Source organism: Ursus arctos, unplaced genomic scaffold (assembly GCF_023065955.2).
Source record: "Ursus arctos isolate Adak ecotype North America unplaced genomic scaffold, UrsArc2.0 scaffold_14, whole genome shotgun sequence".
NCBI lineage: Eukaryota > Metazoa > Chordata > Mammalia > Carnivora > Ursidae > Ursus > Ursus arctos.
The window spans coordinates 10127453-10143008 of NW_026622808.1; the positions used below are offsets into that span (position 1 = coordinate 10127453).

Consider the following 15556-nt stretch of genomic DNA (forward strand, 5'->3'; position numbering starts at 1 on the left):
AAGGCCGAGAGGCCGCAGAGCCTGGCCGGTTGGGGGAAAGGAAGAAGGCGGGCGGAGCGGCCCGGGAGCTGGACGGGGCGACCGGGGCGCGCGGGACCCCGAAACGGGGGGTCCGCGGGGAGGCTGGGGGGGGGGGTTCGAGGGAACGTCCTGCCTCGGGCGAGGTCAAAACAGCCTTGACCAGGGTGTTGGCCGCACGGATAAACGGAGTTGTGCATTTTGTTCTAGGAATTCTACCTCAAAAGCAAAAGTGAGCTGAGAAAGTCGTCCTTCTACGGCGCGGGCGGGTACGCGGCTTGGAGCATGCGGAGCATCCCCGGGGAGTGGCGGTGTGCGAGCACCGGCAGTCTCGAGGGCGGAGGGGAACGGTGCCGCCCACAGCCCGAGCGGAGGCTGACGGCGCCGGCCCCCCACCCGGGTCGTCAGGGGCAACCCTGGAGCTGCGCCCCCGCCCCGCCCTGCGCGTAGAGGCCAGGTGGCGGTTGGGGCGCGACCAGCCCGTTTGATTTCCCGCGGCCGGTGGAGAGGGGCGGAGGGGGAGGGGAAAGGGGCCGTCGGCCAATAGGCTGGGCTGGCGGCGGTCATGTGACGGCCGCGGGGCGGGGCTCAGGTGTACTTACGGGGCGGTGAGACCTGGCCTCGGCCTCCGCGCGAAGTCCGGGAGGCGTGGCCGGCGTGCGGGCTGGGAGCTGCTCCTCTCCGATTGGCCTGTGGCCGGGAGGCGGGGCCTGCGCGCGCCGCAGCTGCGGGCTGCGATTGGCCTCGGTCCGGGGCCCGCTGCCGGCGTGCGGGCGAGGCTCGGGGCGCGAGGACCGAGCCGGGCGGCGGGTTCGCGAGCCGGGGGGAGGGGCCGGGGCGGTGGCGGCGGCGGAGGCGGAGGAGGTGGCGGCGGCGGGGGCCGGTACCGGACCCGGCGGGATGAGCGAGGCGGAGGCGGCAGCGGTGGCGACAGCGGCCCCCGCGGCGACGGTGCCCGCGACGGCGGCAGGGGTGGTAGCGGTGGTGGTACCGGTGCCCGCGGGGGAGCCACAGAAAGCAGGCGGCGGGGCGGGCGGCGGCGGGGTCGGAGCCGCCTCGGGCCCCGCTGCCGGGACCCCCTCGGCGCCGGGTCCCCGCACCCCTGGCAACCCGGCGACGGCAGCGTCGGGGACTCCCGCGCCCCCGGCCCGGAGTCAGGCGGACAAGCCGGTGCTGGGTGAGGGGCGGGCGCGTGCCAGAGCGGCTCTATGGGGTCGACGGGCTGGGGGAGGGGCATCGCGGAACCCACGCGGTCCCGAGAGCCGAAGGCCGGCCTGGCCCGAGGCTCAAAGGACTCGCTGGGCTGAGGGCAGCTGACCCAAGTGAGTTCGCCTGGTGGGAAATCCCGCCTCGCCTTCGCTGTTGGGAGGGCGTGGTGGGCAGGTCCTGCTGGGGCCTTGGGCACAGCCCCACGGCAGGAGACTCGGGCCTAGGGAAGCAGGTGCACTGGGAACCCTTACATTGGGAGGGCAGGACTTGGTGGGCCCGGTGAGTGCCCGGTTCTAGGTGAAGGGCCTGGATTTGTAGCCCACGATGAACGTGACTTAAAGTTGGAAGTGTCTTGAAAGCCTGAGCCCCGCTGTGTGGGCGCTTCCATTTGGTGGACCTGGGATCAGAAAGAATGCCTTGAAGCTACTGGGTGAAACCGGTGGCTTGAAGTGATGCTTAATAGGTAAAGGGAGGTAGATTGCATTTGGAGTGTCTCCAAACTGAGCCCAACTCCATCTCTTCCCCCCCATCTTACTGCCCCCACTGCATCCCTGCCTGGCAGCAATCCAAGTCCTGGGCACTGTCAAATGGTTCAACGTCCGGAATGGTTACGGATTCATCAACAGGTATCTGAGAAACCTGGGGAGGGGGTGGCAGGGGTGTCTTCCAAACTGGCCTGTGGGACTGGACACCCTCCCGACCTCCTCTCTCTCCCCCTGCTGAGGCACAGGGTTGCAACGTCCAGCTGATGCTGATTGAAAGGCTTTAGCCGCTGCGCAAATGCGGGCAAGATGAAGCTCCCGCGCTTCTGCTTCTCCGAGGGCAGGAGAGAGTTAATCTCGGAACTTAGCAAACCTGGCTCTGAGCGGCCCAGCTTGTCTGTCTCACCCTGTGGGTTTAGTTTGCTTGGCTTGGGGGCAGAATGTACCTGCTATCTGCGCCTCAGGGCTCGGGGCTGAAATCCTCACTCATTTCCTGTTTCGGGCAGCTGGAGGAGCACTCCCCTGACTCATCTCCCTTAGAGGGCTGCTGGCTCATTTGAATCCCCCCACCTGACCCTGGCAGGACGGAGGCTAAGGGGGGGCAGGCTGGGGAAGGAAGCCAGCCCCGGCAGAGGCTGCTGCCTTCCTTCAGCTGGACAGCCCCAACCCTGCCGCTACTGGGGAGAGGAGCCAGGTCTCCCCCAGTGGGCCCTTCCCCAGCCTGGGCACCCTGCCCAGCCCAGCCCTCCTGGGAGGCCCCAGTTCCCTCTTAGCAGGCTGACCTTTGTGCAGATCCAAGTGCTTTAGAGCGAGAACATTTGATCTAGGGAAGGGTCCCTCTCTAATTCTGGAAACCGAGGGCTCCTGGGAAGTTCTGAAGGAAAATCTCTCCATTCTCCCCTCCCAGCCATGGGGTGCTAGGATAAACTGGGGTAATAGGCAAGTCGTGATCGAGAATGGTGGAATATTATCTTCTTTCTCACCCTTGGTCCCTTGGTATATTGAGCGGGGTCCTGCCTCTGGGGTTCCCCTCTGGGCTGAGGGTGAGAACAAAGTCTTGGGGATGTTTCCAGCAGGTTCTAGACACATTGTCCCCTTCTCAAGCTCGTTCTACACCTCTCTCCTGTCCGCACTTTCTCCCTTCTTCTAGACTAGAAGGGAAGACATGGAGAGGAATTTTCCAGCCATGATAGGGGCTGGGGCAGGGGTGTTGGCCAGGGATAGTTACACTCAGCACTGCCAGGTTCTAAGGTGCCCCTGGGGCAGAGAGGTGAGTCCTCAGCAGGTAAAGCGCTGGCCCAGCGTCTTCAAGGTGACTTTGCCTTCTCCCCTCCGCCCTAAGGAAGCTCAGGGCTTTCACTGAGGTTTTCGCTATACTTCTCTTTATACCAACTTCTGGCTCTTGTCTCTGCCTGGGCCCCGTCTCCAGCCTCCCCCCCCCACCCCCCCGCCAGGAGCCAGGGGAGGCCAGTAAGGAGGGGCCTGCTGCTTTTAGGCTTGGGCAGCTGGGGAGGCCTCACCAAGGTCCCCCCTAACAACCCTTCCTGTTCTGCAGGAATGACACCAAGGAGGATGTCTTTGTTCACCAGGTAAGAGCTGGGGGGAGGAGAGTGGGGGAGAACCACCCTCTCTCGGAAGGCCTTTGCCATCAGCCTCGGCAGCAGCGACATGCGGCCTTTCCCCCGCTTCCCCCCCCACAACCGCGTGTCCGCCGGGCGATGGTCCCGCCTCCCCCTCGCCTCAGGTGCCCGTATCAGCCGCATTGGCCGCACGTGTGCCACGCTGTCTGCGTGAGAAGTGAGCTTGTTGCCCCCCGGCCCTGGAGTGCTCACGCCCTCCGTCAGGACCTGCTAACACGAGAACGAGGCCTAGGCCGTGTTCTGAGGGAGAGGGCGCAGGCTAGGGACGCGTGGGTGCATGGTTCTCAAAGCGTGGTCCCCGCGGCAGCAGCATCCCCTGCCCTGCCCACTCCGGCCCCACCCCAGAGCTGCCGAGGCAGTGAGGCTGGGGGAGGCCCGGGCCTCGAGCGAGCCTCGCAGGTGATGCCGCTGCCTCGGGCAGGAGCTCCCAGGCCAGCCCCGCAGAGCCGTCCGCCCACGCTGCCGCTTAGCGCGCCTCTGCGCTTGGGTCTGCTTGCAGGCCTGCTTGCGGCCTCCCCTTGGGAAGTCCCTGAGGGGTAAAGGGAGGAGGGAGAGCGTCCCAGGGACAGGCCGAGGGCACAGGCGCGGGGAGACGGCTGCTTTGGGCTGCTTTGCGGCTTCTCCCCCACTGAACTTGGCCTGCGGCCGCGCTCCGCCCTCCGGCCGGGCCACACGGATGACTGACGGTGAACACAACGAAATGGGGTGGCGCACCCAGCAGGGGTGAGGGAGACCCCGGGCTTGCCGCCCTCACCTTTCTCGTGGCCTTTCCCCTGCCAGACGGCCATTAAAAGGAACAACCCCAGGAAGTTCTTGCGCAGCGTCGGAGACGGGGAGACAGTGGAGTTCGATGTCGTGGAGGGAGAGAAGGTTCGCGCTGCTGCGGGGCAGGGGCGGCTGGGCTGGGGGAGGGAGGTCCCCATTTCTGCGGGCCAGTTAGCCCAGGCCAGGGGAACGGGGCCACGCTCTCCCGAGGAGCACTGCTCGGCCTTCGCCACTCTGGCGTCCTACAGACGGCGTCCCTCTCGTCCCTTGACAACATCCGGGTTTCTTGGTCATGCACCGAGCCCTTCCAGTCTGTACTCCACGTGTCCCCAGTCCACCCTCCTCCCCCCCCACCTTCTCCCCCCGCAAGAGGCTCCAGTAGCAGCTACTCTGGAAGGGCAAGTTACAGAGGGGGCCCTCCCAGAAGGGTCCACACGCAGGCCCAGGCCCCTGGGGGAGGGCAGGAAACGCAGCAGTGGAGGAGCTGCAGCAAGCTGGGGGGGGGGTGGTTAGCTGGCAGAAGGGGAAGCAGGTTTGGGAACGTGGGGCATGCAGGCTGAGTGAGCTCACTGCCCCCCTCCCCCCCAGGGTGCGGAAGCCGCTAACGTAACCGGGCCCGGCGGCGTGCCGGTGAAGGGCAGCCGCTACGCCCCCAACCGACGCAGGTTCCGTAGGTTCACCCCCCGGCCTCGTCCAGCTGCCCCGCCACCCATGGTGGCACAGGCGCCATCAGGTGGGACGGAAGCGGGCAGCGAAGGGGAGCGAGCCGAGGACTCTGGGCAGAGGCCCAGGCGGCGGCGCCCACCTCCCTTCTTCTACCGACGGCGCTTTGTGCGAGGCCCAAGGCCGCCCAACCAGCAGCAGCCTATAGAGGTGGGGGTCCTAGGCTCGTGGAAGCTGCTGCCACATCCTGGGAAGGGAGGGGGCGCCGGTGAGGACAGAGTTCTCCAAGTCTCCGGAGGAAGTGGAGGAAGGCTGGGAAGGGCCCCCAATGCTGGGGTCCTGGGCGGCAGGTGGTCCCCCCGCTCCCCCAGGCCTTTGTGTGTTCCTAGGGCACCGACGGGGTAGAGCCCAAAGAGACAGCCCCATTGGAGGGGGACCAACAGGGAGACGAGCGCGTCCCCCCTCCCAGATTCCGGCCTCGGTACCGAAGGTAAAACTCCCTTTCTGGGGCTGTCTTCCCCTTACTGTCCAGTATTGGGGGGGGAGGGGAAGAGTGAGTCTAAGAGGAGCCTGAGGCTAGTGACAAGGGGGGCAGGGCAGCTGAGTGATGCCCAGAGCTGTGGGAAACAGGCTGGACCCTCTCTGCTGGGGGAGCCCTGGGAGGGAGGGAGACGGAACACACAGGCTCCCTGCCCCCTCCAGGGTCCCCCACTTGTCTCCCCAGGCCTTTCCGCCCCAGGCCACCCCAGCAGCCTACCACAGAAGGTGGGGATGGAGAGACCAAGCCCAGCCAAGGCCCCACTGATGGTTCCCGGCCTGAGCCCCAGCGCCCACGAAACCGCCCGTACTTCCAGCGGCGGCGGCAGCAGCCCCCCGGACCCAGGCAGCTCACAGCCCCGGAGGTGAGGACATGGGCTGCTTGGTGGGGGGCAAGGGGGGTAAGAGAAAAGGCCCCAGCCTGTTTCCCTTTCCTTCCCTGCTCGCCCCCCACCCAACACCAGGGAGCTCGGGCTGCTGGGTCCACGACCTCCAGCAGGTGCCCCCCCCCCCACCCCAGACTCCTCTCTAGCTCTGCTTGGAGCCTCAGCCCCCGCTGGTGGGAGGAATGGGAAGGAAAAAGGTATAAGAACGTTAGAGTTGGGGGGCTCTCAAGAATGAGAGGGTTTCATATGACCACCCCTGTTCTCTCCAGACCTCGGCCCCCATCAACAGTGGGGACCCCCCCACCACCATACTGGAGTGACTCCAACACGAAGGACCCCCAGAGCTACCATCTGGTGAGCGGCTGCGCCCGTGGGCAGTCCGGGAGGGGGAGCGCTGGGGCCTGAGGACGGGTCGCCGGTCACGATTTGTCCCTGTCTTTCTCTCACACAGGTTATCTGCCAGTTTTTCCAACTGCCCTGTACCCCACCCAGCACCCCCTCCCCCCTTCCCATAATTCATGACATCAAAACACCGGCTTTCCCCTTTTCCTTGAGACTCAGGAGGCCCGAAGGAACAGCCTTTTGCTCTCCCTCTCCCCTACCAAGGGCTGAAGGAAGGGCTCCATCCTACTGTTCAGAGGCACCACCTCCCTCCCCTAAATCAGGCTGAGAAGGAACCAGCCAGCTCTTACCTCCTCCTGGTTGTTTTTCTTTCCCACCCCAGTTTATTTTTTGTCTCCCCTCTAGCCCCTACCTCTGAAGCCATTTTATGAACCGTCATGTACCACCTGAGCCTCCAGTAAAAACAAAAACAGGCTTTCCCCATGGTCTTGGTCTTGGTCTCGGCCTCTTTTTTGTGGAGAATGGCTGGGAACTCCCTGCCAAAGGGGGCGGCGGGGCATGTGGGGCAGGGCGGGGTCCTGAGCCCTCCTGCGCCTCTGGAGGTGCTTCCCCCTGTGAGACTCACCCTTCCCATCTGTAACTGGGCTGACCTCTCCCCTGCAGGAATGTTCTGGAAGTGCTGAGGGCAGCGGCTGCCATTGCGGCTACAACTCACTGAGCATTTACTGATCGTGAAAGCAATGACCAGGGGCGCTTGGCTGGCTCAGTGGGTAGAACGTGCCATTCTTGATCTTGGGGTCGTGCGTTCAGGCCCCACGTTCAGTGTAGGACTTAGTTAAAAAAAAAAAAAAAAGGCAATGACTAGGAGCTTAAGTGGGGGCAGAATGACCACACCCAGAGGATCCTTGGGCCTCGAGCTAAGACAGGGTGGACAGAGGGACGCAGAGGGGGACAGGGAGCTGCAGTCCCTGTGCAGCCCATGCCCGGGTGCCTCCATGACAGGACGCGTGTTGCATATGGTAACTTTATGTACGGATCTATCTATCTATATATATATATACATTTAGTACAAGAGACCTTTGGTTTCTTGTCCCTATCCCTTTTGCAAACATATACAAAAATATCTGAAGGCTCCTCCCACCCCGTGTTTACAGGCAGCCTTTCAAACTCCTCTTTCCCTTAGTTGGTCAAAAGCTTGTGGGTAGAACAGCCTTGAGGAAGAGAGAGGAGGCAAGAGCAGCACCCCCCCCCCCCCCCCCGCCGGCAGCCTCGGGGAGCAGTCCCTCTCACCACGCATGGGCACGTGGCTCTCTTGCCCTGGAAGTTTGAGCGAGAGAGCTGAGCCTGCCAGCAGAGGTGAGCTTAGGCCTTGGGAGGGTGCGTCCTCTGTCTGGGAGGGGTCAAGACAGGACCCCCTTCACCCAGAGTCTGTGTGGCAAGAATTCACAGAAAGTGCCAGCAAGTGGGAGGAGTCCGAGGTGGCAGGAGCTACTTTTCTTCTTCAATCCTGCTCCCTGCTTCCTTCCACCCACTAAGAAGTCAGCCCCAGGGCCTCTCCTCCCTGCACCCCCCCTTCTCTAGCAAGGAGCGAGAGTATTTGGAACGGAGGCTGGGTGGGGGTGGGGCGGGCTCCGGAGGAGGGAGGGGATGAGCTGGGAGAATGGCCCACCCTGATGGCCACAGCCTAACCACGACACATAAATAATCCAAGAGTCACACGAGGGGAATGAGGGGTGCTCGGAGCACCCTTCCCTCCAGCTTCCCGATTCTGCCAGGACGCAGGGGCTTCACCCTGGAAGCAACGGGGAAGAGAGGGCCAAAGTGCTACAGAGGAGACGAGGGGTCTCCAGGGGGGCGAGAGCACGGCCCTCCCGCCCCTGCCCGGCCCCTCAGTCGTTCTCGTCGGGCCCCAAGTACTCGAGTTCTGTGCTGGGTTTCACCTCCTGCTCTAAGAGAGAGGGCGTCCGGCGGAAGTCGGCCGAGATCTGGTCGAACGTCCGGCCTCGGGTTTCAGGCACTCTTAAGAAGGTGAAGATGAAAAAGCCCAGCAGGAGGACGGCGAACAGAAGGAAGACGTAGGGCCCCATAGCCTCCTGGGACAGATGGAGAAAGAGGTGTTGGGGGGGCTGGGTGGTCTCGGGCAGCCGGGCACTAACGGCCCTGGCAGGTGCTCCTTGGCCGGGCAAGGGAAGCGACTGGGAATGAGCCAAGAAAGGATCGTCTGGGCCCCACCTCCCGTCCTCCGTCTCCCCCTTGCCCGTCCGCAGTGCAGTCGCGCTGCTCAGAGCGGATTCCCAACCACCCGCAGTAGGGACGCGAAGTTCGTCGTTTCACTCTAAGAAAGCCAGGCCACAGCTGGTTTCAAAGGCACCTCTGCCGTTAGCCCACGTACTTCGGCTCCCTTCATTCCTTCGATTGTGGCCGAGCAGGCGGTTTTCAGGGCCCACGTGGTCCACCAAAGTGATCCCCAGACAGCCAAGTGGGCTGGCTGTGACGTGCCCCCCTCTGGCCTACAGGGTGGGAGCCGGGGACGAGACGCGGGCACCTACCGCGACATACTGGAAACCCATGCCGATGATGAAGTTGCACGTCCAGTTGGAGAAGCCAGCCACGGCCATGGCCGCTGGGCGGGGGCCCTGGCCGAACAGCTCGGCCACGATGAACCAGGGGATGGGGCCAGGGCCAATCTCAAAGAACGCCACGAAGCCGAAGATGGCCACGATGGAGACGTAGCTCATGGCGGGGACGCGCTCCTGTGGCCGGCGAGGAGAGACGGGAGTTCAGGTCGTGCAGAGAACTGAAACGCGCTCCTCCCAGCAGCTCACGGAGGAGCCTGGCAGCCCAGGTCAGGCTGGCTGCCCTATTCCTGCCCTGCTCGGGGCACAGGGGAGGTGAATGCCCTCTCGGCTGGTAAGCGGCCCACTCTCTCTTGGTCCTAAAGCGGGTCCCGAGGAATGATTGTGCCTGAGGCTGGACAGGGGCTCTCCTTCCTGGCCGCCAGCCTTGGGCTTGAGCTTCCTCCCAGAGGAAGGGAGGAGTCCCTTGGGAGCACACGGGTGGCCCCAGGGATCAAAGGCCTATGTCGAGGAGTGGTCCTGCATGGGCACAGAGCCTCCGGGCCGGGGGGGCTCCCACGGGCCGGGCCGCGGCTCCCTTCCCAGTCCCCAGGCCTCACCAGCAGAAGCAGAGCTATGGTCATCAAGATGGCACAGCCACACATTCCCGCCAGGCCCAGGAGGTGCAGCGTCCGGCGCCCAGCCCGCTCGACCAGGAACACCTGCCGCAAGAGTCAGGGCTTGGCGGGGGGCGCCTGCGGCACAGGACGGGGGAGGCACTGGGGGACTGGGGCGGGGGGGGGACGCGAAGCCAACGGTGGGCGTCAGCAGTTACCGAGACCAAGGTGAAGACCGTGTTGACCACTCCAGCTCCTATGGTGGCGTAGGCCGGCTGCCCTACCCCCGCTGTCTCGAAGATGCTGGTTGAATAATAGAAAACCTACAACGGGAGGAGCAGGAAAGGGGCTGGCAGGCACGTCCCTCCCTCCCTGGCAGCCACAGCCCGCTGGACTGACCCCACGTCTGAACACGGGGGGGGGGGGGGGGGGCTAGCGGCTCCCTCGGCCCTGCCCCACCCGAGGCCGCCACGCACGTACAGCGTTGATGCCGGACAGCTGCTGGCTCAGCTGCAGCACGACGGCGACGACCAGGGGCTGCCGGTACGTGCGGCTGCCCAGGAGCTGCAGCAGGGACAGCGGCCGCTCCCGCTCCAGATTCCGCTTCTCCTCCTTCAGCTCGGCCAGCGCGCCAGACACATCAGCCCAGCCAGTCAGGCGCTTCAGACCTGGAGGTGACGAGGGTCAGGCCGGAGAGGCGGGGGAGGGGGGCCGGCAGGACAGGTGCTAGCAAGGTGGGGGCGGGGGAAGCTTACTCTTTCTGGCGGGCCCCTCCAGGTTCCGGATGATGTAGAGGTAGCGGGGGCTTTCTGGGCAGAAGGGCAGTAGGATCAGCTGCAGGAGAGCGGGCAGGACGGTGATGCCCAGGAGCAGGGGCCAGAGGGTGGCCGTGCCCAGCATGGACTCCAAGCCCAGCACCTGCGGGAGCAGGGCGGGAAGGAAGGGGGGCAGGCCGTTCAGCGCAGAGCCCCACTCAACCCCCTGCCTAGCCACCCGTAAGGCCAGGCCCAGTCACCTGGGCGATCAGAATGCCAGTGACGATGGCCAGTTGGTTGAGTGTCCCCAAGGCGCCCCGCAGGTGAGTGGGGGCGATCTCCCCCACGTACATGGGCACCAGCCCCGACGTGAGCCCTGGGCGGAGGGAAGAAGAGAGGGCTGAGGGCACAGGGCCCCTCCCACCCCCAAACTCAGGGCTGGTGGAGGAGAGCAGGGCGCTGGGCAGGGCCGTGGTGCCCGTCGCTGGTACCTGAGTAGGCGCCTATGAGGAACCGTCCCAGAATGAGCATTTCGTAGGACGCAGCAGCGTTGGCCAGGCCCATGAGGGCGCCCCCCAGCACCGCCAGGATGTTGTTGACCAGCATTGCCCTCTTCCTGGCAGGCAAAGAGTGGGGCCGAGAGTTAGGGTGCCATGCGGGGGCCGCCTTCCTGCCCCCCCCCACGCTGGCCAGCCAGCCCCATACCTTCCCAGCCACTGAGAGATGACGCCAATGAGGAAGGAGGAGATCATGCCGCCCACAGAAAAGATGGCCACAGAGAGGGCCCAGAGGGTGGTGAGGGTGCCTGGTGGGATGGAGCCGGGTCCCTCAGGCCCCTGCCTCCCCAGCCACGTCTCATTGTAGCTCCGTTCGATCACCTGGGTGGGGGGTGGGGGAGACAGTGGAGGAGTGACCGCCTGCAGAGACTTCCCCCTCCGCTCTCCTCTGCTGTCCCTGTCCCTTGCCCTCCTTGTTCGGACAGCCCACTCTGCCCGCAGCAGGCCCCTCACCTTCTGCGGGGCATTGATGACCCCAATGTTGTAGCCAAACTGCAGGGAGCCAAGCACAGCAGAGAAGACAGCGAGGACCAGGGTCCCAGTGACTCGCTGCTGAGGGAGTTCCCCGTCCTGGGGAGGCAGAAGCAGAGAGGAGGTCACATGGAATCATGATTTCTTTCCTTCGGCCAGGGGCCTGGGCCCAGCCGGAGCCTGAAGATGCTGGGTTCCATCCAACATGTTGGGTGAGGGAAACTGGGCCATATTAGGAATCGAGCGAAGATCTCAGTGTAAACAGGAGCAGGAAGAAGCCACAGTAACCGGGCACAGAGGAGAAACTGGGTGTTTGAGTCCAGCAAGCTGAGAAATGTTTGAGGATCTCAGGCTCACCATTTCTTGGTGACCTTGGGACAGGCTTAGGCCTTAAGACTTGATTCAGATTTGTGTGACCTTGGGCAAGTCACTTCCTAGCTCTGAAGCTAGGTTTCCTCTGGGGTAGGGGCGATAGGAGTGATGTTGCCTCCTTTGCCTACCTGTCCCTGAAAGCGAGAAAATCAAAATCAAATGCTAAGGGGATTCCTGACAGTGCTGGATTTATAAACCGCCAAGTGTTTTATCATCGGCCTCTGTCCTCTTTCCTCCCCTCTGGGGGTGCTCTCAGCGGGTTCCTGGAGGCCCCCAACACGCTCTAGAAGGGCGATTCCAAAAAGGACATCGCGGTCATTCCTCCCCGCATATGGCCCTTGGGGTGGCCTTCTCTGTCTCCGCCCCGGCCTTCCCTCCCCCTCTAGGCTCCCCCGCAGGGCGGCGGGGGGCCGTGCCCGGCTTCTGCCTAGGAGAGCCCTGCCCAGGGGATGGGGGCGGGAAGGTGGTGCGAGGGGCGGTGGCGGCCGCTTGCTGGCGGCACAGACTGTCTCCAAGCGGAAACCTGAGCTGGGGGAGGGGGGGCTGACACTCCCCTCAGCCCCTCCACCAACCGTGCGGCCAAAGGAAAGTTCAGCGTCCTGGAGGACGGCCAGAAGTGGGGGTGGGGGGCCCACGAGAGCCTCCGCTCCTCGAAAAACTTCCCGCGAGCCGGGACACACGGACAGCTCCAGGGGGGCAAGACTCGCCTGGATCTGCTTTCTTGGGCTGGATCGGGGGCAGGATGTCCCCCAGATCCGGGCGCGCCCCGCCGCGCCCTGGAGAAAGGGGCGAACGCTGGACTCGAGAAATCCCGGGGTGGCCCGTGCCCCCGAACGGTCCCCCCAGACCCACTCAGCCTCTTGGAAGGATTGGAATCCCACAGTCACGGGTTGTCCAGCCCGGGTATAAATAGCCAGGCCCCCTGCTCCCCCACCCCCTGCGCCTGCGCAGGGTCCGCCCCCTAGCTGACCCCAACCGCGACCCCGGCCCGAGAGAAGCGGGCCCTGTGCCCCCGTCCCGCCCCCACATGCTGAACCCTACTTCCGAGCCGATCTGTTGGAAGCCCGACGGCATCTTGTCTTAGGAACCGGAGGCGCAGGAGCTGCAGTTAACAGGGAGGCGACTGCGGGTCGGCGGCCCCGGCCTGGCGAGCAGAGGGCCCGGGGGCGACGGGCGTCCCGGAGCGAAGTGTAGAGGGCGAGCCTGGCGGGACCCACTGCCGTGAGCCAAGGATCCAGAGAGCGGCAGGGCTCCCGGGGATCTGGCGGAGCCCGGCTGGGGGGAGAGATCCGAAGAGCCCCCGCAGCGCCCACGGCCACGCCCTTCGCAGCACCCATTGGCCAGGAGCCCGCACACCCCAGAAGGCCACGCCCCTCCCTAAGCTTGGGGTTTAGAATTTGGGACCCGGGAGCGGGTTGGCGGGCGAGGCCACGCCTCCCCAGCGTGCCCGGCGAGACACGCCCCGTGGGTGCCTGCGCGCCTGCGGCCGCGAAGTTTGGGGAAAAGGGTCCCGGAACCCAGGAGGCCCCGCCCCACCTCGTGTGGAGAGTCGGTCCAGCAGCCGGGCTTGGGGCTGGGGAAGCGCTGGAAAGTCGGGCGCGGCGGGTTGGGACCGGGGGTCGGGGAGTAGGGGATGCAGCAGGTACGCCGGCCCCGGAGAAAACTCGGGCGGCCTGAGACCGCGCGCGAGCGGGCGCGCAGGGTGGCTGGGGAGCAATGGCCTGGAGTAACCCACCGCGGCTATTTTTAGCTCCCACGTTGGGAGACGCCAAATGTCAGGTCCCGGGTGTCCCGGCCTGTCCCGGGCGGGGGAGGGCAGGGAGATGGAGCCTTAAAGGGTCCGAGACACGCTTCCCACGCGGGGACGGCCCTGGGACACAGGAAGTTCCGTTCCGAGCGCGTTGCGTGTCTGGGCTTGGTGGTCCTCCTTCCGTGCATCCGTGCTCCGGGCACTGCCTGTCTGGCCCTTCCCCTACACCCGTTCCCCGCACTGGTTCCTGGAGGCGGCCCGAGGGACTGCTGGTCACACCAACCACGCCACCAGCCTGAGGTCCCTGAGCTGCCACGAATGTGCTGGCCGCGTGGACGACTTGGACACGCTCTCCAGAGGCCGCTCCGGGTCTGAACCCCCAGCGAGGAGGGCGCGACCTGAGAGATGGCGCGTCGGATCCGAGCGCAACGCGCGGCGCTGCAAACCGGCCTCCGAAGCGCGGGGCTGTAGTGCCACCTGCAGGGAGAGCGAGGATCCGCAGCGGATCCGGGCAGCGTCGCCTGAGGCCCACTGACCCCCGCAGGTCCACCTCTGCAAGCCTTCCTTACATCCAACCCCAGGCCGCGTTCTGGAGCCCCGGATCCGAGGATTCAGCTACCGCCCGCGCGGGGCAGCTCACGTGATCCGCATGTCCAAACCTGCTCTTCCTCTTGCCTTCTTTTTTTGTTTGTTTTTTAAGATTTTATTTATTTATTTGACAGAGAGAGACAGCCAGAGAGAGAGGGAACACGAGCAGGGGGAGTGGGAGAAGAAGAAGCAGGCTCCCAGCGGAGCAGGGAGACGGATGCGGGGGCTCGATGCGGGGCTGGATCCCAGGACCCTGGGATCACGCCCTGAGCTGAAGGCAAACACCCAACGACTGAGCCACCCAGGCGCCCCTCTTCCTCCTAACTTCTTCATCCCGTTAGCCACCCTGGGAATCTTGGAGGTCAGGATTCCTCCCCCCTCCACCAACCCGCTCCTCCCCGCCTTTATCCAGCTAGTTACCAGCATCGGTGTGTTGACTTCCCTAACTCACAGTCATCTGGTTTTCTCCTTGTGCTGCTGCCGCATTGGTCCAGACCACCGTTGCCTCCTGCTTCCCTACTTTCCCCTACGTGGAGGGCCGAGTTCAAATTTAAAAAAGTTCAGTCTCATCGCTCCCTCCCCAAAAGTGAGTGGTTCTTTTTTGCCCCCATTGTCAAGTTCGAATCCCTTTCCAGGGCAAGCAAAACCTCCTGCCTTTCTCCTTCCATCTCTGCCTCACCTTCTAGACTTTATCCTCGTGTTCTAGTCAGTACCTAACTCCTTGTACCCGGGACACACCACGCCATCTCTTTCCTGGCTGCTCTGCTGTACCAATCCCTCATTCCGGAACGCCAGGAAACTCCCAGTCACCCTTCAAAAAATGCCCCCCACCCTGTGAAAGCTTTGTTGGCTTCCTCCAGGAAAAAAAGAGAGCCACGTGTCCCCGATGCAGATTATCTTCATTTCTCTGTACTTCAACCTTGAGAGTAGAAGGTCACCTTGTTTCCCTCTGTGTCCCCAGCACCCAGCCTCGTGGCGGGCACTCAGCAAATGTGGCGTGAATGAAATGAGGGTCTGGTCCTTATAGCCAAGGGTGTGTGTGTGCGGATCTTGCTGAGTGATGCTTGGCCCATTTGATCAAACCAGTTGCAGCCTTTCCTCAACTCTGCCCTCTACCATGGGGCATTAATCCCTGCAGGCTTGTTTTCCAAGCGCCTGTGACCACCGCCTTCTGGCTGGGTTCAGCCCATGGTAGGTAAGAGATTGATGGGGGGGGGGGACGAGAAAGCCAGGGGACGCCCACAAACACTGCTTCCAGTTCCTACTCCACAGGCCCACTTTGCCTCCAGTTTCTGGAAGGCAACCCTGCTCCCTAGTTCCAGCAATGACGGGGCCCCTCTCTGTGCCTTCTCTGCATTTTGTCTATAGATCAGGGTCTGGGTGCAGAGGATTGAATTAATGACATGTGTTCATTGTGTTCGTTGATCTGTGTCTTATTTTTATTGTAAAAAGGATTCTTTTTTTTGGGTGTCTGGCTGGCTCAGTTGGTGAGTGTGCCTGTCTTGATCTCAGGGTTGTGAGTTCAAACCCCACGCTGGGCATAGAGCTTACTTTTCGTTTAAAAAGGAGGGGGAGGGGTGCCTGGGTGGCTCAGTCTGCCTGCCGCTCAGGGCGTGAGGCTCAGGTTGTGATCCCGGTGTTCTGGGATCGAGCCCCCCACATCAGGTTCCTCCGCTAGGAGCCTGCTTCTTCCTCTCCCACTTCCCCTGCTTGTGTTCCCTCTCTCGCTGGCTGTCTCTATCTCTGCCAAATAAATAAATAAATACAATCTTTAAAAAAAAATTAAATAAATAAAATAAAAAATTAAAAAAAGGGGGGGAACCTATTTTTCATTTCTCTACCCATCCCA

General features: G+C 63.4%; 2 protein-coding genes across 3 annotated transcripts; one reads left to right on the forward strand and one right to left on the reverse strand.

Moving 5' to 3' along the window:
- The first annotated feature begins 918 nt into the window (after positions 1-918).
- On the forward strand, positions 919-6523 carry YBX2 (Y-box binding protein 2). Its single transcript, XM_026520823.4, has 9 exons — positions 919-1195; positions 1790-1853; positions 3265-3298; positions 4130-4219; positions 4703-4987; positions 5167-5267; positions 5502-5679; positions 5970-6054; positions 6152-6523. The coding sequence occupies exons 1-8, from the start codon at positions 919-921 to the stop codon at positions 6018-6020; spliced, it is 1080 nt and encodes a 359-aa protein (XP_026376608.1). The 3' UTR covers positions 6021-6054; positions 6152-6523.
- A 529-nt stretch (positions 6524-7052) lies between these two features.
- On the reverse strand, positions 7053-12716 carry SLC2A4 (solute carrier family 2 member 4). Of its 2 annotated transcripts, none has more exons than XM_026520821.4 (11): positions 12411-12716; positions 10980-11096; positions 10675-10847; positions 10461-10585; positions 10230-10345; positions 9970-10132; positions 9695-9882; positions 9433-9537; positions 9218-9319; positions 8592-8795; positions 7053-8135 (listed from the first exon to the last, which is right to left on the reverse strand). In XM_026520821.4, the coding sequence occupies exons 1-11, from the start codon at positions 12441-12443 to the stop codon at positions 7932-7934; spliced, it is 1530 nt and encodes a 509-aa protein (XP_026376606.1). In that variant the 5' UTR covers positions 12444-12716; the 3' UTR covers positions 7053-7931. The 2 variants fall into 2 exon arrangements, with proteins under 2 accessions (XP_026376606.1, XP_048082893.1); XM_048226936.2 differs by lacking the exon at positions 12411-12716 and adding an exon at positions 11498-11717.
- Positions 12717-15556: the final 2840 nt, after the last annotated feature.

Excerpts from the sequence above, each read along its gene's own strand:
- YBX2 (XM_026520823.4), top strand. The coding sequence starts at position 919 with ATGAGCGAGGCGGAGGCGGCAGCGGTGGCGACAGCGGCCCCCGCGGCG. Across the intron at positions 4,988-5,166 it reads ACCAGCAGCAGCCTATAGAG|GGCACCGACGGGGTAGAGCC; the intron begins GTGGGGGTCCTA and ends GTGTGTTCCTAG. Across the intron at positions 5,680-5,969 it reads GGCAGCTCACAGCCCCGGAG|ACCTCGGCCCCCATCAACAG; the intron begins GTGAGGACATGG and ends TGTTCTCTCCAG.
- SLC2A4 (XM_026520821.4), bottom strand. The coding sequence starts at position 12,443 with ATGCCGTCGGGCTTCCAACAGATCGGCTCGGAA. Across the intron at positions 10,133-10,229 it reads CTGGCATTCTGATCGCCCAG|GTGCTGGGCTTGGAGTCCAT; the intron begins GTGACTGGGCCT and ends CTGCTCCCGCAG. Across the intron at positions 9,538-9,694 it reads AGCTGTCCGGCATCAACGCT|GTTTTCTATTATTCAACCAG; the intron begins GTACGTGCGTGG and ends CTCCCGTTGTAG.